We start from the raw sequence: 23,700 nt of genomic DNA, 5'->3' as shown, positions 1-23,700 counted from the left end.
ACATGCAAACAAACTTTTAACATTATGAAAACTTGAATCAAACTAATAAAAATATAAAATTGACGAAAAAGGAAAAATTTAAAGGGCTTAAAAAATTGTATACTTATATTTTTTGTGTGTTGTCTATATATTTATATATTTGTTCATATATAATTATATATAAAATAAATTAAAAATATTCGAGCCGAACTGAACCGAGTAGACCTTTGCTCGTTGCTTGGCCGTCTACAAACCGAACCGAGCAGAGCGGCTCGTTTATAATCGAGCGAAAGAATGAGCGAGCATTTTCCGAGCAATTTTCGACCGAGCGACGAGCGAGTTCGAGTGTCGAGCGATTTGGACGGCCATGCCCCACTAGATCAGCAAGACCGCACTAACGAAAGGGGATGTGTTTCAGTGTTTCACTAATTCACCATAATATTTATGATTCAACCCATATCCATTTATGAAGGTGAGTTATGTAACAACTTACTAATGACAATGATGTTGTTTAAGAAATTAGGGGTGACACCACGCATTGATATTATCAGAATTTACCAAACCAGACCAAATGGTCCACATAGCGTCACTCAGTTAGGTAGGCATAATCGTACGAAACATGCACTTTAATGAAAGTACTTTAGTGTAAATAGCAAAGCATGATTAATAGTATATTCACCATTTCATTTAAAATATTATTAAAAAAAAATCATCTTACCTGTATGTGGTGTTTTATCAAGGAATATCAGTCTATTTGCAAAAGATGATGTATAGAATAATACAACTAATAATCAACTAAGTCTTGTAATTAAATTGCTCCCGGTTATTTAATCATTTGATAACCAGAGTCATTCTTTGATAAATGATCACTAGGAGTCAGACTTAATAAAGTTTAAGCAATCCTATTATCTGTGGTTAATGTGGAGAACTGAGACAAGAATCTCTTTTTACAACATCAATCGAATCACTATTTGTATCCCATGATTCTATTTTCTCATCAATTTCAGTCCCCGCTATTTTTTATCTGAATTGGGCAAAAATACATAAATTCTCCCATTCTTTGATTGTTTCCGATTAGAAAGATTATAGACGCAATTGGCATTCTGTTCTAATGGCATGGGGTGATGGTTAATACTATTTAGGTCTAAGGTTCAAAACCTGATTTAATGGGGTTTTCCCACATTGGTGGGTTTCCTCCTTGATGACGTTCTTGGATGAGTCAATCCCAAAGCGACAAAATCAATATGAACGGTTGACATTTTATCTCAGGAAGGCTCATTTGGCTAACAAGGGTAGTACGAAATGCTATTTGAAAAAGAAAGGAAGGATTTATAGACCATTTGTAAGTACATATTATTTTACGACAAAATAGTTATCATTTGATTTATTCAATTTTCTGTTTATATAGTCTTTGATTTTTAATATTGATGAAGAAAAGGTATAGAAATAAGGTAATAGTAAAATGGAAGAACGACTCAGCAGCAATTTAGTCCTTTTAAATTTAATCCACCATTGAATCCAAGTGACCTATATTAGGTATTATTAGGTCTCATCAGTCATCACCACTAAAACTTTCATAATCCTATGATCACTAAAACTTTCATCATCCTATAATACCTCATTGGACACTATCTCATTAGAATCTTGAGTGGACTGATATTAATATTAACTAAACATTTAAGGTTTAAAGTTTAAACAATGGTGAGGCTTCTTTAAAATCAGCCCCCCCCCCCCCCCCCCCCCCCGGGTTAGTTTTTTTCGCTAAGTAGTGTAAATTTAACCGTTTTCGTCTGAGAATTTGAGCTCGCCTCCTAGTTTATGAATTTTTATTCGTATTGATTCCTCCTCTCCCCGCGTTTTCATTGAAGCTTCGTCACTATTTTTTACTACAATAACAAAGAAATAAAGGAAAAAACTATGCACAAATAAACTATTTACAAAGTACAAACAAGGTGCTAAGTTAACTTAAAGTTAAGGAAACGTGTAAACCCTATAAACCTGAATTTTGATTAACTAAAAGGTAATTTAGGTGGGTTTATTTTGGTAGCCACAAATAAACCATCAATCAAAATCAAACTCACCACGTAGCATTGTCGAAAGAGAAGGGTCAATTCCACCTTACAATGATCACATTTATGGTACGGTTTTCTCATATAGTCATATTCGGTTATCGTACATAAATACATATTTATCCATTAAGCATCTTATAAATATGATAACATAGACTCGGTTTTATGAATCAAAAGAGCTTGAAATCGCGTACAAATATGTTTATCAACAAGCTATTTATTAGACAGAATTAGGGGTGTGGAAAAAAAATCAAAACCGAAATATTTGAAAATTCAAAAATATTCAGATTTCGGATAACCGAATATTCGGATGTTTAAATTCACTATCCTAAATATTTAGATATTCGAAATTCATATATTTAAGACTCGGATATACGGATTTGAACACCCCTAAGGCCTAGACAGAAGTGCTTAGTATTAGAGAACATAACCATTTACGGTTTCCTTCCAAAGAGTTCATACAAATCTAATATTTAAAATATGTAACTCTCGTTTATATTTAGATAGTTTGAATAAGTTTGATTAGTTTTTATTCTGTCTTTATTATTTCATATTTGTAGCTTGTAACTGATTTCATTTTCTTGTATTTATACCTCACTATTATCAATAACAAAATAAAGTTGGTTTGATAAACTTATTACTTAGATGGCCTAGTTCTCAGTGTTGTTGAAGTGGAAATTGTTGGTGATTGTGTCTGGATTTAGAAAATGCATGATTTTTAGTGTAAATATATTCAGGCAAGTTGGAAATACATAATCTTACCTTTTGTGTGTTGACCGATAATAATCTTACTTTTAAAAATTACTATCAATTGTCAAACCTTTCAACTATTTTTGTCTCAATTGACCTCTGTTAAAAAACACTTAGCGTTGTTAAGTTTTTTTTCGAGTTTCAAACCAATATTTTAGAGCTTTTGATCGGAAGAAAGGAATGACGTGACCGATGTAAAATTTATCTCGACATTGTGATCCAAACAATGAAGCAGTGTTTCAATTCAGGTGTTTGAATTTTCAATTAATAAAAATCAAGTCATTTTAATCATCATTTCGAGATAAGTTTTACATCAGTCGACCCATCCCTTTTTTGATCAAAAGTCCTAAAACATTGGTTTTAGTTGAAATTTAAAACCAAGTAGTTGAAATGTTAGACCGTTGGTGGTGATTTTTAAAGATGAAATTATTATCGATCAATACACAAAAGGTTAAATTATTTATTTCTTATTTTCCATATTTTTGTGACAAATGTTGTCCCTTTACAAACAAATTGAACTATATTGGAAGAAAAAACACATTTTTGTGTCCTAGTATGTGTTCTGTTGATCGATGTGAGCTTCCTTGCTTGCTTCGTATGGGATTTGTATCTCTCGTCCCACATATCATACACCTTTTTGTTCTTAAGAAAAATAATTTGATGCACCGAATAATGCCTCTCATGTGCCTTTGTTTTTATTCATAATATTTTGTTTTAAAGTGAACACATCTGGACTACAGATGGGTTTTGCCTTTTTAATTATTTCTAACAAATACAAATCATAACATATATAAAACATTTTTCTTTTTATGATGATTGATGAAGAGTAAACTAAGATTTCTGTAAATAATGTCTTGTATACGATTTAAATGATCGTTAATAAAACCTTTATATAAAACCACTGATAATTTGTAAATCAGATTAGCTATTGAGTTAACATGGGTTCAATCTTCATTCTTCAATGTGTGTAGTTTTCCTTCTGAACGACCAACAAACATAGAATGCCTAGATACTACGTACGGGGTGACCCAATGACAAAAAGTCACCGCCAGCTGAAAAATGCGTAGTTGATATTTATCAGAATTATGTTCTAACTATATTTTCATGGAAAATGTGCAGTTGATATTTATGAAACAAATTAAGAAAGGTCTAGTGTCCTCCATTCTTTATGTACTTAAAAGGAGGAGGAATAAAAGGATACCACTGAGTCATTGTCAAGTAAAGGTGGTGTTTTTTGGAGTTATTAGACCTCAAAATGAATACTGCCGTTAAAGTCAAAATCTATATGTTGAATTAAACACCGTACTTTAAAGGAAATATGTACACAACCTATTCAACAACAAAAATCAATACTAACCAATTTTCTACTTTCAATTCTTACTTCAACAGTCAACAGTAACTTGTAAGTACAACTAAATTTTCCATACAATATCTCTACTTCACAGTTCAATACCAAGCTAGAACAAAGTATTAAAAAATCTTTTATAAAAAAACATGTAACATATTGTTCATTAATGGATAAAGAAATCACGAACAATATACAACCTTTCATTTCCTATTGTCTTTTGATAACTTTAGCGCATTGGTTGAAATAATCTAGAATGATCGATTCAGATTAGATCCTTTTAGCTAAGAACATTTGATTTTTTTTATCCCTAAAAGCTTTTTATCTCAGTTTCACTTTTTTTTTTATAGAAATAATCAAAATCCAAAAATTCAACTGTAGGTTGATAACTGTGCTCATTAGGCAGATAAGGCTATGTATAGCCAACACAGCACAAAAAATCATGGCCCTAACCAACAACTTAGGCTGAGGGGTGTGGGGCGCTAACCTGGGCGCGTGAGCCCCTCCGCTCGCGCCCCCAGGCGCTAACCCCACACCACCGGGGCGCGAACCGGGGCGCGAACGGGGCGGTGAGCGCGAGCCCCCAGGCAGGCGTGAGTGTGGTCGCGGGAGAAGAGAGAGAAAGAGCCGTTGTGGAGGCATGAAAGAGCCGTTGAGCTACAATATTTAAAAAAAAAAACCTTAAAAACCTCTATATAATACCCCAAATTACTCCCATTTCAACCATATCAAAACACAATTTCACCTTACAAACTCCTATATAATATCCCAAACTCCTATATAATACCCAAAAATGTCTGGAAATTGGTACCCAAACCTAGATTCAGATTATATTGACGACGATTTATGGTCGTCACCAGACCAACCGATGTTTTATTCGGGGCCGCAAGAAACATCCGGCTTTCAACCATCCAACATACAACCGTCTCCTAACTTTGTTGTTCCAGAGACACAAGAATCACACGGTGATGCTACGGGAGCAAGAAGACGCGTCCACCGGAAAAAACAACTTGCAACGGACGGGCCGGGACCGGCTTCGACTCCGAGGACGAAACGGAAAACCACTCCGTGATCATCGGATGAGAAGGAAGCCTTGTGTCGGGCTTGGATAGTCATTTCTGAGGATCGGCGTTGCGGTAATTGTTTTAACGTTTTTAAAAATGATTTTTAATAAAAAAGTTAAATAAAAAAGTTAACTGGAAATCTAATTTAATTATTCATTTTGCAGCCGACTACCAAAAAAGCAAGGTTTTTTTGGACAAAGGTTAGGGAGACGTTCTATACGCTCGTTGGGAGTACAGAGCGAAACGCCGATATGATTTCGGGTCGGTGGTCCGAAATCAGAAAATTTGTCGGCTTGTTTACTAATCTTTTCAACAGGAACGCCGGTCGTATGAGACCAAGTGGCAGTGATGATTTGGCGGTTTACAATTTCACGGTCGAAGAGTGGAGGCAGGAGTGTTTGCGGAGGTATGGGACGGTGAAGACGTGGGACGATTTAAAGTTGTGGGAGAGGTTGAAAAGGTGTTCCAAGTGGGTTGAGCTTGTGGAGCCGGACCATGATGCAGAAGTAGGGCCGAAACGGACTAAAACTAGTTCGTCTGGAGCGTATAGCACTTCAGCCGGGTCGGATTGCCGCGTTGGATTCGACCTAAACATTGCGGGGGAGGAAACGTCTTCACCGCCGAGGAGGCGGCCATTGGGACGGGACGCCAAGGGGAAAAAATCGGCTGAGGGGGGAGCCGTAAACATCGTCGATCTTGTTGAATCCCTCAATAAATTCAACAAAACCATGGAGGTGGTCTCTAATGACAAAAAGGAAAAAAGTCGAATGAGAGATTTGGACTTCCTTACTAGAGACTTCAGTAACCTAAATCCGGTCGATCAAATGCTGATGGAAAAGCAAAAGGAACGTATCCGAAAGAGGTTGATCGAAGAAGACAAAGCCGAAGAATAATAATAATGTTTTTTTTAGTACTTTTATTTTTATTTTATTTTTAGATATTAATGTATTTTTTTTAATGTGTGTTTTTTTTAATAATTTATGAGATTTTTTAATAATACGTTTTTTGAATATATTTATAAAAAAATAAAAAAAAAATCCGCTGGAGCCCCTCCACACCAGGGCCAGGGGCTCCAACGGGGGCTCCAACACCCCCTTATCCAGTTTCTCTCTCTGCCACACGTCACAATATTATTGGCTGGAGCCCCCACTCGCGCCCCCATTAGAGCCCCCCACACCCCTCAGCCTTACATGCTGCTGGAGAGCCAAAAAAATACATTGCCCTACGTGACTCTAATGTAGCCTAAAAGTCGATAAATCGTCGCTCACTTAGTCGTGGCTGAATCGGCTCCTTTGTAGTCTAAAAGCTGGTAATTTGGCTCTCTCTCCTAGTCGTGACGGAGCTTGCTCCTCTGTATCAGATTACGGTGTTTGTCGGCTCTCATGTAGCCGATTTGTCTACGCGTAAGATGTTGGTTAGATATTGTGTGAACTTAGTGCTTTGCAGTGTTACCATATGTCAGCTACATGGGTTACGTCCCTACCGGTTAAGTTTACTTGTTAACCTTCTATTGAGTCTTTTTGAATTTGATAATTTTTGAAAAGCAAAAAGCCATAACCTATTTTGAATATTAAGGGTAAATTTGCTCAACCTAACTATTTTAAATAGTTTCCAAATTTTATTAATAAGAGAGATCAAATTTCATAGTTAATTGCAAATTTGCTCAACTTAAAAACTTTCGCTATTAATATAGTTAAAGTTATGATATCCACGCGCGTATTATAAAACGGTTCTAATACATAAAGCAAACAATTATATCCAGTTTTAGGTAAATCTCTTATTATTTTATTTTCTTCTATACACAAAACACATCTTTTATTCTTGGGTCATAAGAAATTCCCACCTCAAATATCAACAACGTTTTTTGTACCTTTATATTGTGTCAAGGAGAATACCATCTTGTAAAGTTTTCACTAGGCAACTAAAAACAAAACTTGAGCTACTCATGGGCAAAACAAGCAATATTGTTTTGATATGAGAAGTTTGATGTTAGATATGGTATTATGGGCACTCATGTCTTTCTGCTTAGGATGGTTGAACAAATCTCTTTTAGGGATATTGATTCCCATGGTGAGTGTTTGACATCTTAGGTGAATGCCGGATAGTTTTGCTATGCAATTTCCATATAAGGATAATAGGCCATAAGAACCTTGTCACATCAAATTTCACTAATGCGGTTTTAAACGCATTGGTTGTGGAAAAAGAGAACTCTGCGGTTAAGCTTGTTTGAGTGGGACAAGCCATGATGAGTGGTATCGTAGAAAAATTTCACTCATACAACAAAAAAAATATATGTGGGTTTCTCATGAGCAAAGCGAAAACTATCGTTGGTATGCGAGACTAGATGTTACATTAGACAAAAAGTGGATATGATAAAATAAATAAGGAAAGGAGGACCAAGTATTGCGACCTTTAGTTGAATCTATCTAATGACGAAAATTACAACAACTACCATACCCAGTGAAATTCCAACAATAGCAAAACTATAAGTAAGGTATGGGGATGGTGAGATGTACGCAAAACGTACCTCTATCCCAAAGAATAGAAAAAAAGAACATACAAGTTAGGAAGTGCGTAGTGCAAGTTCGTTCAAAACTATATAGATTCCCCGCAGTAAGAAACACGATAGTTCAAGGTGGCAATGCCCCTATCAAGGTCTAAAAGATTAATAGCCTTGGTGGGGGATCTCATTGAAACAACGAGCAAAAGTTTGATTTCCGTAGTTGAAAGCCTTTGGTACTCAAGATATTCATGGTTGAAAGAAAATTGCACAAGAACTAATATGTTAATATGAACTGGTCTAACAACAACTGCCTTGTCAACATTAATTATGTTGTCAACACCAACTTGCGATCAACACTCTGCGGCTAGAAGTAACATGGCAATTAACACTAAATAGGCAATCATTAGTAATTAAACAAAAAGCAGTCATATGTAGTAACCAAGTTTCCGATGACAAGGATTCCGGTAATGATAACTGAATGGAGTGCCAATTGTTTAATCTCCAATTGATACAATTTTTCATGAAACATTATGTCATTTCAACTAATCCTTGTATTTTTTCTTCAACTATAAAACAAAAATGTTTGGTCAATTTCAGCACAAGTGTCACGGCAAAACATACATATTTGTTACTGCCTTTTTTTTACCTTACTTATATTCTATTAAGAATCGAAATTAGCATGAAATACTGTAATTTGAAAACGATTAGAAAGACTTAAAGAGAGATTAATTATTCATACTGTTACAAACTACTCTCTAAAGTAGATATATGCTAAAATAAATAAATAAAAGTAGACCAAACACTATGGTTTCGAATGACGAAAATAAAGTGAATAATACTTAAAAAGTTATTCACGTATTTCATAGTGTTTTTCACTTTCATTTAAAATAACAAGTGCTTAATCATATTCTTTTTGGATATAGAAAAAATAATCTGGAAATAAAGTGACAAGAGTGAGTGCTATATATAGCAGAGCTTCACATTTCAAGAGTGTATAAGCTGTTCTCTCTTGCTCTGTCTCATGCACAGAGCGTTCCTTCTTATTTCTCAAGGTACAGCTCATTTATGCATATTTTACTCATTTATGTTCCTTCTTACATTGCTATAGGATCAAAAACATTGCCTATGCATGAAGATTGTTACATCATAAAAGTTAAACTTTTTATTGATTTCGTTTTAGTAGTAGCTCATCATTTTAATATTTATATATATATATATATTTATTTGCAGAAATAAATCGAGTATAAAAATGGAGAACGGCAAGGATTCCCCTAGAGTAGTTCTATCACCGATCAGATCTGTGGATTCAGACCAAATTCTGGGTTTTGAAGATGGTGTTATGAAGCCAAGTGGCAGCTCAAGCTTTCCGATTATGGTATGCTTGTTTTACTATATATGAGCAACTTGTTTGGTAACTAGTAAACTAATACCAGAGTTGGTAAATATTTTAGGACTGGTCAAAACGGCTTGGTCGGTTTCAAATCTCAAGGACAGATTCAGGTTTTTAAGTTAGGAAAAACATTAAAATAATACGTATTTTTCAGAGGATGCTTCAAAATAATTATTTTTCTTTCTTTTTTTCTTTATAATTTCTTTTACGGTTTGACACCTTGTTACAACATTTTGTTAAGGAGTTGTGGTTTCATACTCTTCTATGAAAAATACATTTATGTGTGTATAATAAAGACATTTTTTTTGGTCTTTTTTTCTCATGTGGGGTGTATGATAACCATGTCTCTTTTTATAATAATATCAAATTATAAAATAGTTCATAGTTCATATTTGCGTTAGATAATTATATATATATTTTTTTAAATTTAAGTTAAATAAAATATTATTCGATTGACAAAGGTCTAACCAGTAAGCTAACTGTATAACAGTTTCAATCATGAAACCATTGGTTTTACAAAATAAAAACTACAGTACAAAATTTCAAAGGACGTCGGGCACGCGGTGTAGACTGTCTAGTTTTTTTTTGTACTTAAATTTCATCTTTACTTTGAACTCGCAAGGACTTGTCCTCATAACCTTACATTTGTGAGGGGAGACAAGCACCATATCCCTAGACCAATAGGCCGTGAGTGTAAACCATCTAATCTAGCAAGCATTTCATACTTTTCAATTTTCATACTTTTGCTTTTATAATTAGAAAATATATACGATTAAAATAATAACCAACTTTTTGAAAAAATAATAATTTACAAGTTAGTTGATAGTGCTTGAGTGGACTTTAGTTTATATGATGTAATTCTTTAGTTTATACCATAAGAAAATTTAATGGACAAACTTTAGATTTAATATAAATCGATTGAAAATGATAGTAATCCAATAGAATATGATTGGACTTTGTCACATTTTGGTTTTTAGAACTTGTTTGAATTTGCCAGGGGCCCAACGGAAACGACCTCGTAAGCCCGATTGATCCTTCCTACCAACAAACAACACAATTTGTTTCAATTAGCATTCCACCATCACCATTGGATGACAAAAGAGTTTTGTTTAAACACAACAATGAAGCAGTTGGAAATGATAGCCGGGCCCGAACCATGAAGCTTGGAGTGTCGGGCTGCGAAATTAATGAAACGGGCCCAGAGAAAAGCCCGGAACGTCTTGTGCTACCTGTGAAAAACCCAAGGATGGATGGGTTGAAGGATAACAGATTCAACTCGTTTAAGACATGGTCGGGTCGACTTGAGAGACAACTATCAGTTTTACGTGGAAAGTCGTTTCAACATAATGATCCTGAGATAAACTCTCCCCAAAATATTCAAGGAGAGAGTTTACCCGCGGATAGATACTTCGATGCTTTAGAAGGACCCGAGTTGGAAACTCTTAGGGTATGTCCATATCCTTTTCTTTTAAAGTTATATTGTTTATAGTTTAGGATCGTAATGTGACGGATATTGATAGTCTCAATCACATACTCGATTATAAAATAAAGTCTCATATCCGGTCCAATACCTATACAATATTTATTTGTCAAGTATCAGTTATACAAGTTAGTTTGTTAAAAATTGCCTGTTGGATTTCCAAATATTTGTTTTACAAGTTATTTTTTTTATATGTATTTTTTTTAATAATTTTATCACCTAAGGAAATTAGATGTATAAGAGTTAAAAGTTATAAGGAGAAGAGTATTCTATTACACAAGAACAAAAGGAAAGAAAACATTATGTGTATAATTTGGGTAAACTAGTGTGTGTATGTGTGTATGCATGTATGTATGAGATAATTGGGCCGACTATCACCTAATACCATATACGTCTCATACCTATGAAAGTTTTTAAAACTGATCCCGTGCATGGTCCCATACTTAAATACTCGTCCCATTACCCTTCTTGATTTTGCAAATTGAGTTTAGGTTCGTTTGCTCCCTATTTGAAGTGATCATTTATTTGGAAATAAAGTAAAATGAAAAGATTTTAAGCTAAAGTTTGTAACATCAAGTGTCTTAATTTATTTTTCATTGTTCTGTTTAACAGCCTTCCGAAGAAATAATGCTTCCTGAAGATAAAAAATGGCCTTTTCTTCTTCGTTTTCCGATCTCATCATTCGGTATATGTCTCGGAGTTAGCAGCCAAGCGATTTTGTGGAAAAATGCCTCAACAGCTTGGACCCATTTTATTCATATAAGCCTTAGAGTGAACTACATATTATGGTGCACGTCAATCCTTCTGTTTGCCATTGTGGCCTCAACATACCTTCTAAAAGTAATCTTTTACTATGAAGCAGTCCGTAGAGAATACTACCACCCGATTCGGGTCAACTTCTTTTTCGCCCCATGGATCGCGCTACTCTTTTTGGCCATTGGGGTTCCGGATGACGTCACAACAAGTTTGCCACATTGGCTATGGTATGTGTTAATGACACCGATATTTATCCTCGAGCTCAAGATTTACGGGCAATGGATGTCGGGTGGGCAGAGGAGGTTGTCAAAGGTGGCAAACCCGTCTAACCATTTATCGGTGGTTGGGAATTTTGTCGGCGCGTTATTAGGGGCGTCAATGGGGTTGAAAGAAGGTCCGATTTTCTTTTTTGCAGTTGGGATGGCACATTATACGGTCTTGTTTGTGACATTGTATCAACGGCTACCGACAAATGATACTCTGCCGAAAGAGCTTCATCCGGTTTTCTTTTTATTTGTTGCGGCGCCTAGCGTTGCTTCGATGGCGTGGGCCAAAATTAATGGATCGTTCGATTATGGGTCACGAATCGCGTATTTCATCGCCATGTTTCTCTATTTTTCATTGGTTAGTTCGGTTCTTTGGATTCAGTTCATTATGCATATACTAAAACGAAAAATCATCAAAATGGCCATTTTGCCAACGAGACAAAATAGCATTGGTTTTAAAATTTCCAATCAACCAGTGTTTGACACGTTTGACACTGTTACTTAGCGCAACATATTTTCATCTGGTGCAACAGATCCATTCTCATGCGTCGAATGAAAATTTGTTACGCCAAATAGAAATCTGTTACACCAAGTCAAAATACGTTGTGATGGTGCAACAGGATGTGCCATGTGAAAGGTTCTGATTGGCCTGAAACTATTTCTTAACTAAGAAAAAGAAAAGTCAAAACAACATTTTTGTAAAAGAAAAATGTCAAAGTTATTTTTCAAACTTATAAGTCAAAATGGTCATTTTTGTGATTTTCTATAGTTAATATTGTGTCTTTTGAGTTTTGATATAGAAATATTAAATATGGTACCCTATTGTTACGTATGCAGGCGGTTCGTGTAAATTTCTTTAGAGGATTCAAATTCTCGTTAGCGTGGTGGGCTTACACTTTCCCAATGACCGGAGCTGCAATAGCGACAATAAGATACTCGAGTGAGGTCCCAAATATAGTAACTAGAGCGTTGTCACTAACCCTTGCAATTGTTGCCACGGTAACAGTGACCGGGTTACTGGTCACGACTATTGTTCATGCTTTCGTGTTACGAGACCTTTTCCCAAATGATATAGGGATTGCTATTAGCGGTCAGAAACCAAAAACACAAAGGAAATGGTATCATCGAAACACATGTGGGTCCGCCAAAGATATCGAACATCATGTAAAGTCCAGCGAGAAAATAGTTGAAGTTCCGGTGATATCTCCGGGATTAGGCGTAAAACCATTATCAGTGCGAGTACTGTAACAAGTGATGAGGGTCTAATGATTAAACAAATGAAGAGCTTGGCTACGGTAGTTCTAGTTAACTTGGTGTATATATTAATTATTAAGGTTGACCTTTATAAGAAAATAACAATGTTGTTATTCTAAACTCTATTTGTTTTACTATTTTTGTCTACTAATTGAAGTTATAATCACATCTTTAATTGATAAAATCGGCTGATGAACAGAAAATAGACATATAAGAAACTGATAATATATTATTGGGAAACCGAAATAATTAAAGACAAATTAGAAATAAATAATGTCACCTTTTGTGTATTGACCGATAATAATCTCACCTTTAAAAATCAATACCAACGATCCAACCTTTCAACTATTTTTGTCTCAGTGGTCCTCCGTTAAAAACACTTAATGGCTGTATGTTTATTTCCGAGTTTCAAACCGATATTTTACGGTTTTTGATCGGAAGAATGATACAAGTCAACTGATGTAAAGATGTATCAAATGAATTGATTTTTGTTAATTGAAATTCAAACACCCGAATTGAAACACTGTTTCGTCGTTTGAATCACCATTTCGAGATAAGTTTTACATCAGTTGACCCGTATCCTTCTTCTGATCAAAAGCCCTAAAGCATCGGTTTGAAACTAGAAAAAAATGTAACGGCGTTAAGGGTTTTTAACGGAGAACCATTGAAACAAAAATAGTTGAAATGTTAGATCGTTGGTAGTGATTTTTAAAGATAGAACTATTATCGGCCAATTAACAAAATATGGAATTATTTATTTCCAATTTACCATAATTAAATGAGTATAATAGTTTGCTTAATATAACAATACTTTAGCTAATGATTAATTAATCAGTATACAATGTGTATTCAATAACCACAAACCATAATAAATTCGGACAATGTTTTTGAAGGATAGGTAAAGAAATACAAAATAAAATGGTTGTATGAGCAAGGTTAAAATAAAAAGTTAGGATTTTCTAAAAAGTGTAGGAAGTGATTAGAATCATAAGATTAAATATAAGACATGGGAAAATATTTCTCTCTCTCTTTTATATCATCACATCCACAGATCTTAAAACTATCCATTAGGGGTGAGCAGAAAACCGAATTAACTAAACCGAATGAAGATTTGAACTAAACTTTCAATGTTTTTTAATTAAGAACTTTATTGAATTTTAAACTCTAATACCCTTGCAAGTTTGTTGTGTTTTGAATATAATGTGCATTTTTATTTTTTTGCAATGTCTACACACACAAAAAAACCGATTATAACCAAACCAAAACCGATCGGTTTGTGAATTTGAAAAGCCTACTTTTCGATTTCGGTTTCACCTAAAAACCGAACCGAACCATAACCATGCTCAGCCCTACTATCCATCATTCTTTTCAAATCCAAATAAAAACCCCACTCCCAACTCTATTTCAATATTCTTTCAATCAACCAGCCACCGTCGCCATCGCCGTTCAACCAGCCACCGCCACCAATCTGGTCTACCATCGCCAACCCACTAACAACCCGATCTGGTACCACCAACAGCCCCCTTGTCGACAATGTCAGGGTTTGAGAAATGAGAGGATAAGGGAGTGGTTGTAGATACGATCCTTGGTTGCCGGAAATGTAGGGTTTGAGGGTGGCGGCGAACGAGCTTGGAGGCAGGGGATTGATGTGTGTGTGTGTAGTTAATGGGTTGGGGGGGATGGTTAGATGCCTTTGTAAGGCTGTTCTTGAAATACTGGTGTTTTTTTTGTTAATAAAAGTGTGTTTTTATTCTTGATGTTGTTGGCGTTTTTGATGTTGTTCTTTAAATTTTGATTAAAATCTGATGTTTTTTTTTAAATTTTGATTATTTCGATTTAAAACACATTGTTATATATCTTGTTTCTATATATAATATAACACACTTGACGATTATACCAATAAAGTGTTATAAAACAGGTATTAAAATAAAACACACCGTCTAAAAAACACACTTTCCATCTAGACCATCAGATCGCTAAATTTAACGCACCATATTACTTATTACACTTTTTAGACACACTTCACTTCTTATTATAACTCCACCCAAGGTTATATATTATTTTAAATAGAGGGTCCATTGTTAAATATAGTTTTATTTGGAATTTTGAGTCTTTGACCATAATTGTTCTCTTGAGATTTTAACATATATAAATTATAATAATTGAGTGTTTAAAATATAATGATTTACAAAGAAAAAAGGTTTATTCACTAGTTAAGTCCAGATTTGTGGAGAGTTTACAAGAATTCTCCAACATGTTCTTGAACCTTTATTTTGAACGTTATATGCATTTGTGACTTGTGGTCTGTGAACAGGCGCACAGCCACAGCCCACAGGCCCACAATCCGTTTCGATTGGACTGAAACTTTCACCAATATAGAGTAACCAAAGCCCAAACTATAAAAAAGCCCATTAATTACTTTGTTGTGTTATAACCCATTAAAGAATACCACCTCATTAACATTATCTACATATAGTGAAGGAGAAAGTTGGTGCCACAAAACTGATATGGGTTTTAAACTTTTTATATTTATATATAAAATACTTGTGCAACTATATCAATTAAGTTACTTCTAGTCCATTGGCTTTGGTGACCTTGTTAAGGCGGTGTTTCCCTGATTTTCCCTGGGTTCGATTCTTGTTGAAGAAGATAAATTTTTGAATTTTTTTTCCCATTTGTATCATTATTGGGCCATCAAACTTTAAAAACATGTTTTGATTATTTTTCAATTTTCTTTTCCCATTTGTATCATTATTGGGCCATCAATCTTTAAAAACATGTTTTGATTAACATAAATTTAAAATATTTATAAAACATATTTTAAAGCATTTTACCAACCAAATTTTCATTTTTTTCTAGATTCTTAACGAATGTCTTGTTTTTTGTTTAACCAAATTCGTGTCGTCTCACCACCACAACGACTGCGCCTGACAATGCTTGGGTTTTACCGACTCACCGCGCAATGTCCAGTATAGACAACGCTCGGGTTTTACCCACGCCCAGGTTTTACCGAACTTCATTTTAGTTCCGGAGCCGTAACAAATGTAAACAAAATTTGCGTTGACCCACCGCCGAGAAGCTCAAATTTTTACTAGCGCCTTGGTTTTACTGACTCACCACCACAACTCCCGAATATGAGTCAACTCGCCGCTGCATTGATCGAGTTTACCAACGAACTGATTTACCGACCGAATAAACATTGTTTTAAATATGTTAACAAGAAAATTATAATATGTCATACGAGTGTCGTTGAGTCACTGCCTCAGCGTCTGGGCCTGACCGACATCACCCCAGTGGCTCATCTTAATTTTTATTTATTTATTTTTTTCATTTTGTTTTAGTTCCAGTACCATAACGAACGTAGTCATTACAGACTAAATTTGTGTTGACTCGCTGTTGTCGTCCGGGACCAACCGACGCTACCCCATTGGTCTACCTCAATTTTTATTTTTTGTTTCCAATTTGTTTTAGTTCCAATATCGTAACGAGCATACCCAATACTGACTAAATTCGCGTTGATTCACCATTGGATACCCGAGTTTATCGATCAATTTTACCGCGCAACGCGCGTGTAATTCACTAGATTAATAGTAAAAAAGAATCTATAGCATTGTCGTTTTTGGTTTTTGAGATAGTTAACCAAGTTTTGTCTACAAGTATATCATAGACTTATTCTCTTCTCTCTTAAAAGTATCTAACTACGCTTCTTTGTTTTCTATTTTGATGAGTGATCCCATAGCTAGAAAACAACTCTAAAGAACGCATTTTATTCATTAATCAACCATAGCACGTTACGATGTGATTTCTGTCCTTGGTTGTTCCTTGTGATCTCACTTTGTCATTGTCGAATTCAATTTTGTGCTTCCTCAAATGGTTTCTCTCGAAATGGGAAGTGTTTCTTATTATACAATTCCACGTGATGTGCTTGGGGCCCTATCCAACCCTGGCTTAGTTGTTTGTTTTGGTGGGACAAGAAAATTATACAATACTAAAAGTAACGCCCCAAACTCAAAGTAATGGTTTGATTCAATAATATATATATGAACCACTTATGACCAGGTCTTAAAGAGACTAGCTACTATGGTTAATACTTACTAAGAATGGTGTGTACTTGGGTGAAAAGGTTTTATAATTGGGAATATTTTCAAAATGGTTATATACATTTGTATTTGTGGTAGAATCTTAACAATTGCATACAAGATATTTTTTTTCTTTTCTATTTTTCCTTTTCCTTTTTTTTGGTTGGATAAAATCATTGTCCAACATAAGAACAAGATAAAACATTTGACGGGTTTATAAGTACTAACTGGCAATCTTCTTTGGTTGTTACTTTCGTAATCAATGGACGAGCAACTAGTGTAAAATGTGTGAATACATGGGTCAATATACATAACGTGGCGTTTTGATGAAACATTTTCGATAATTTAAAAGGAACTTTTCATGATGTTTGTCGGACTAATTATAAGGTCTTGCCGGTTCGGTCCAAGAAACTGTTGGCATATGGTTGATGTTGAGATGATGGCTGCTTGTGATGGTTTAAAGGGTCGTGACTGTTCACGAACCGTAACTAGCATTTAGCGATGTAATAGTTAACACGGACCTGCCATTCAGGGCCGGCTTAAGGGTGGCGCCGGTTGGACCGTCGGCCGGGTCACGTAATTTTTAGGGGCCAAAATTTTTCGTATCTATATTTTTTATATATACAATTAAAAATTTAAAACTTATAAAATATGAATTGCTCTTTATCATCTTATAATTATTGGGCACGAAATTATTTTTTTATCTATAATCCATTTAATTAAGTTTAAATTATTGGGCCCAAACTAAAACTAAAAACTAAAAAAAATTAAAAAAAAAACTCGATACAAAATAAAAGAAATAGCGGTCGATTGAAATTTCTCTTTGGTTCCTTCCTTCTTTGCGAATGCTGAACAACGACCAACCCAGCCGACCACCACTGTTGGTTCGTTGTTAACCACCAGGCTCCTCCACGGTTGACCAAGCTAGCCACCAAGGACCAAGCTATTCTTTTTTCCAATGTTAGGACTTAGGACAGTTTCACGAATCACTGGTTAATCGTTAATTATTACGGTATTTGATTTTAATAATATATTTTTCTATGTTTATTATTATAACATTAAGCCTCGTGTAAAAAATTTAGCTTATATATTTTGTTACTCGTTAAGGCTATGGGCCCTTTTCTTTTCGGCTCGGCCGAGGTATTTAAATCCTCAGAGACGGCTCTGCTGCCATTAATTAATTTGTCAACAACAAATTAAATTTTCACTGTAAGACTGGTTGCTATGTATGTCGCGTGAAAATCATTTGATAAAGGCTTCTTTATATACTAACTGATAAGAGCCAAATATGATTTTTGGCTATTGAAAGTTTTTGATAGCTTAGCACTTAGCAGTTTAGCTGGTTTATCACTATGGGTGAAGAAACACTAAGTGACCCGGTACAGATTATAGATAATCTGGGGGTTAAGTAATGTTTCCCACGAGAATGAGGTCCAACAGAGACAGTTGTTCTTCAGGGGACCTGCAAAACAAACACCGTAAGCTCGTCACTGAGAAGGGGGGGGTTCCTCCTTGTGACCACCCTCCGGCGTGAGAATCAGACTAGATTGCTCTGAATATAAGTGTATATTAAGAGATTGCTAGATAACAGGATAGCAGATGATCTTACCATTCCAAGATGTTGGAGTATTTATAGCCGAAGGTAGGTTTCCTAGAAGGTACAGCCGGCTGAATAGTATTCCTGTTCTACCAACAGTGGACTATGCACAGGCCATACTGGTTGGTGGGTAGGTTACGGCCAACAGTAACAAAGTCGGCTGCACTATTCCACCAACTGTAGATTATGCACGTCCCACCTACTGTGGATTGTACGCAGGCCATGCTGGTTGGTGAATAGGTTACGGCCAACAGTAACACTATTCCACCAACTGTAGGCTGCGCATGCCCCACAGTAAGGGTTGGTGAGTAGGCAGCGGCTAATAGTGACAAACAGTACTAGAGGGTGCTCCTCCTCGCACTGTTGTCGGTGAGCTGTCACCCTGTGATTGGCTCATGGGCTGTTCTGGTCAGATCGTCTGTCCTATCCATACCTTGGTAGGTATAGTACAAAAGATCTTTCAGAATCATACAGACTGGCTCATTTAGGCGGGATTGTTCCCGCCTTGCTCATTCCTTCATGTGACTACTGAAGTAGCTAGTGTCTTGTGCGTGTAGCCCTGCTGTCTGCGGGTAGCCTTCCCTGATGGCTTGTATCCGCAACTGCGGGAACAGGCGGGGTACTTCACCATTGGGAGGCTTTCCCTGCGTGTACAGCTTGCGTACTGCGCGTAAGGTTCTCTGAGCATGGTGGGTCCTGCGGGAGCAGATGGCCTTTGCGCAGACGTCCCTGTTCAAGGTGAGTTCTGCGGGACCAACTGGGCTCTGCTGGGACCTACCTCTTCAAGTCCCCCCAGTCCAATGTTCTTCTCATGAATGTTTAATAAAGTGAGGTGAACATTTGGACTTTAAGCAAGGGGTTTTGAAAAGGGGTTTTTAGTTTTAAGGTTCTCCGTGGGGATTCTTTCCGCGGGTTTCCTAATGTCACTTGCAAAAATTCCCGATTTTTTTGCTTGATCTTTGGGTATGATGCGGGTAGGTATGTAACCTTCTCGCAAGTCAGGAGCGTTGAGTTTCACTTGTATATATTCCCCATGGGGTTCTGGTGGTTTTCAACATAGTGATCAATTATGTTAAGACCACCAATTCCATCACGGAGTTTCAAACAATATAATTCTCGACGTTCCCGTTATGCGGGGATGTTATTCCTCTATCCGCAAGCATTGCTCAGAAGATCCTTCTTGGTTTCAATTCTCTGCGGGGCGCAAGGTATGTGAAGGGTTTTGCCTTAACACTACCCGCGCTCGTCTTACGGTTATTTTACTTCCAAGGTACTGGGGTCCATTCCCTGCGGGTGCTAGGTATGTGAAGGCTTTTGCCTTAACACTGTACCCGCACCTGTCTTATAGTTACTTGGTTGCCCAGGTATTCTTGACTTCAATTCCCTGCGGGTGCTAGGTATGTGAAGGGTTTTGCCTTAACACTGTACCCGCACCCGGCTTATGGTTACTTGTTTGCCAAGGTAAGGGGTATTTTCCCGCTTACTTTTTTGAATCTTTTTGAATTTTTTGAAATTCGAAAGGTTGGTGGAAAGATAAGAACAGTCCAAACCTCTGAAACGTCGTGCGACGGTTTCTTCTGACTGTGTCAGGATGTGCAGGAAGTTATGGTGACGTGACAGTACATGGTCATTCCAGACGCTTTTTCAGGCGCGTGGGCGCGATTTTTCGGGCGCGTGGCCGCCAAATTACTGGCACGCGTCCTTTTGACAGCTGTTGTCAGCTTGCTTTTTGCCACGCGTCATAGTTTCATTGCACCTTCGATTTCTCTCTCCTCCGCATTAAATTCACCGCATTAATTGCGATTAGTATATAAAGGGGGTGGAGGATCCTTTCTAATTCACACTTTCACATTTTCTCTTCATCTTTACAGCGATTTCCGGTGAATACTCTATTCAGTCGAGCATTCCCTTGAAATCGTTTTCTTCTTCCTTCTGCAAGATGTCTTCACATGATTTCGAGTCTACGACCGATGATAGGAGTACTGCTGGCGAGTGCCAGTGTGCTCTGCCCGGCGATCAGTACCGGTATGTTGTTAGGAAGTTCATGCTCGATCCTCTCGAGCCTGAGTTTCCTGAACCCCATCAGACCGTGTACGATGCCCCCAGAGGCAAGATCGGGGTTTATGCAGCATTCTTTGTCTATGGGAATCTTAGGTTCCCATTGACAAAGTTTGTTTACCGTGTCATTGAGAGGCACGGTGTTCATTTGACCGAGCTGCACCCTATGGCGGTCGCCAAGATTCGCCACTTCGAGTGGGTGTGCCGGATTTTGGGCATCGAGCCCCATGTGGACCGCCTGATGACCTTCTATACTTGGAGGTGCATCCAGGGGTGGTACACCCTGACAACCCGTATTAAGGGTTTAAAGATTTGCGCGACCGAGCGTAGTCTCCGATCGTGGAAGCGGGAGTTCTTCTACATATCCGCCCGCGCCGTCCCCCTTGCCATGAAGTTTAAAAATGGCCAAGCAATTCCGAGCCTTCACGCCCCCAACTACCAGGAGGCGGAATGGTTCTCGAAGATATCCCTGGTCCAATCTCCGGTTTACCGGTTTGCGGAGTCCGGGATGGTGATGTTGGGGATGAGCCGGGTGTGGAAGGAGGCGTCTCAGGTTCCCATCCTTCTCGAATACGGTTTGAACTCTATTCCTTATGGTATGTCTTGTCTTTTTTACTGATACGAGTTTGTCTTCTAACTGTTTCTTTTCTTTCAGAGGGGAACGATTTGGAGTCGCTCCTGTACCCGCGGGAAGCTGACGGTCCCGCGCGGATGGGTACTCGTGCTCTAGACGAGGGCGAGTTGCCCATCCTGGAACAAACGGCGGATCGGTTTGTGGAGGTCTATCCGCTGGGCCACGAGATCCTGAGCCACCGGCGGCCAGGTAAGGCGATATTCTACCCTCAATCCCTCAATGCTGTACCCGCTGCCGGAATTCATGACATCCCTTCTTCTGAGAAATCCGCAGATGGTCCTTCGCTGGTGCGGAAGAGGAAAGCTGCCGGCGGAAAGGGGAAGGAGAAGGTGGCCTCCACAGCCGATCCAGTGCTCCTATCTGACACTGAGTCAGATAGTGAAGAGGTGGCGGGGAACCCCGGTGGTGAGAGGACCACTGCTCCGGAGGCTACGACTGTTGCCTCCGGAGAACCAACGACGACAACGGTGACCGGCATCAAGAGACCGGCTCCATCGGGCTCGTCCCCGCCCGTCCGTACGTTCAGGCTCAAGAAAACCCGTAAGTACAAACATCCTTTGTAGATTTATCACTATAAATTTATTGAAACTTATCTTCTTGTGCAGGCGTGGATGTTGACGCATTCCAGGGTGGAGCGCAGGGGAGTACCTCTCCGCCAATGACGGTAGGCTCGGTCAGCCTACCTGAGGCGTCGACCCAGGCGCCTGCGCCTGCATCCGCTGGTCCAGTTGCTCACTCCTTTGAGCAGACTGTTCCAGCCGAGATGACGTCACCGCCGGCCGTGAGTGCGATTTTTACAGCATCCTTCACGGAGCCGGCGGTTACTGTAGCTACTGCCTCCACGGCGGCGACCGCGGCGGATACCATGCCTCCGCCATCTACTGCGGCGGAAACCGTGCCGCCTCCGCCATCGGCCTCAACGGCCGAACCTTCAGGTACGCGCGAGGCTTCTCGCCAATCTTTGTTACCTTCCCATCTGCCTGACCTTTTGGATGGATTTCCCTTAGGTTCAGGTGATGGGTTCGGTGGCTATCGGCCTGTGATCGACCCTACAGGTGCGTAGGGTTCTTTTGGCCTTTATACATTTTTTTTTTTTTTTTTTACTAACTGCTTTGTTTCTTTTGCAGTGTCGGATTCCAATGAAGTGTATGTTCCAAGATGGAACATTCGCCGAGGAACAACCCTTCGCACACCTGTGGAGTGCGTGGACTGGGCTCGCCACGCTGCTCCCCATGGTGCGTTGGGGGAAGCCATGGTTAGCTACCAGGAGGGTAGGCTAACCAACGAGCTTCGGGTTCTCCTGGCCCGGATGCAGCCACGCGTCGAGCTGCTTTGTCGTGAAAACGACAAGTTGAAAGCAGCTCGCGTTAAAGAAGTATCTCAGGCGCGTGCTCTCCGGGAGGAGAACCAAAAACTAACCGCAGTGGCTGCGGAGAAGGATAAGGCCTTCAAGGCCCTCGAGGTTGAGGTTCAAGCGCGACTCGAGGCCCGCTCCAAGGCTGCCCAAGCTGTTAACGAACAGCTTCGGCTAGCTAAGGAGACTGCGAAGAACGCGACCGAGAGGGCCACCAAGGCTGAAGCTGTTGCTGAGCCTCTCCGCCTGGAGAATGAAGAACTTAAAGCCAAATTAGAGGCTCTTCAACAGGCTCATGATGCCTTGGCTATGGAGGATGCAAATAAGCTTCAAGAGATCTTGGACCAGAGGGGCGTGCTTGCGCACACCGAGCGGAAGCTTAAGGGCGTTGAAGAGGCCGCTGCAAAGGATGTGCTTCTTGCCAATCTTAATAAGAGCGAAGCCGAACGCGCCTGCACCCAAGCTCAAGCCGCCCTTCAAGAAGCTCTGGTTGCCAAGGAATGGCTTCTTCGAGAAGCGTTGCCTCAGGTATTTTAGCTTTGTCTTCACGCTTTCCTTTGCGACAGAAGTTTCTTACACTTGTACATTTTCTTTGTAGGTTGTGCATCGGGTCTTTTCAGAGACATCTTACGACGATGCTATGAGCGCAGCCCTCAACGCTTCTCATGAGGATGGGGAGCGGACCGGCTTCCTGCTTGGTCTAGGGTTTGCTGAGAAAGGCGTCCCGCCTTCCAACTTCCCTTTGTATAATGGGGATACTGAAACTATTTACGACCAAGCAGTGAACCAGTATGCTGCCTTCCCGCATCCGGTGGTGGAGAAGGTGAATGAAATTGCTGCTGCTGATGATGGGCTTGCTGTCCTTAGAGCTTTCCTTGAACCGTCACACTCTGCTGATGGTGCGGGTCCAAGTGGAAGTGGTCCTGAAGCATGATCCAGAAGATCCCTTTCCACCACTAGCGTAGATATTTGCTTTTGTATTTCTTTTGTATGCGGGTATATACCCAGCAATGTTTGTAATATTCGAGTTTCGATGGAATAAAGAATGTGTTTGTCCTTTTCTTTGTTTATTTTACGCATGTTTACACTTAGCAATTTCTTTAGTACTTAGATAAGTTAACT

At 38.5% G+C, this 23,700-nt stretch overlaps 1 protein-coding gene across 1 annotated transcript; it reads left to right on the top strand.

Annotated features, from left to right (window-relative positions):
• Positions 1-8,959: 8,959 nt before the first annotated feature.
• On the top strand, positions 8,960-12,896 carry LOC143591496 (S-type anion channel SLAH2-like). Its single transcript, XM_077071686.1, has 4 exons — positions 8,960-9,085; positions 10,098-10,547; positions 11,193-11,960; positions 12,440-12,896. Exons 1-4 carry the CDS (start codon positions 8,960-8,962, stop codon positions 12,848-12,850), a joined length of 1,755 nt encoding a protein of 584 aa, XP_076927801.1. The 3' UTR covers positions 12,851-12,896.
• The last annotated feature ends 10,804 nt before the right edge of the window (positions 12,897-23,700 follow it).

This window comes from Bidens hawaiensis, unplaced genomic scaffold (genome assembly GCF_021521415.1).
Source record: "Bidens hawaiensis isolate Kalapana, Puna unplaced genomic scaffold, B.hawaiensis_p1.1 tig00039717_1, whole genome shotgun sequence".
In the NCBI taxonomy this organism is placed as follows: Eukaryota; Viridiplantae; Streptophyta; class Magnoliopsida; order Asterales; family Asteraceae; genus Bidens; species Bidens hawaiensis.
This window is presented reverse-complemented; position numbering and strand designations above follow the sequence as displayed.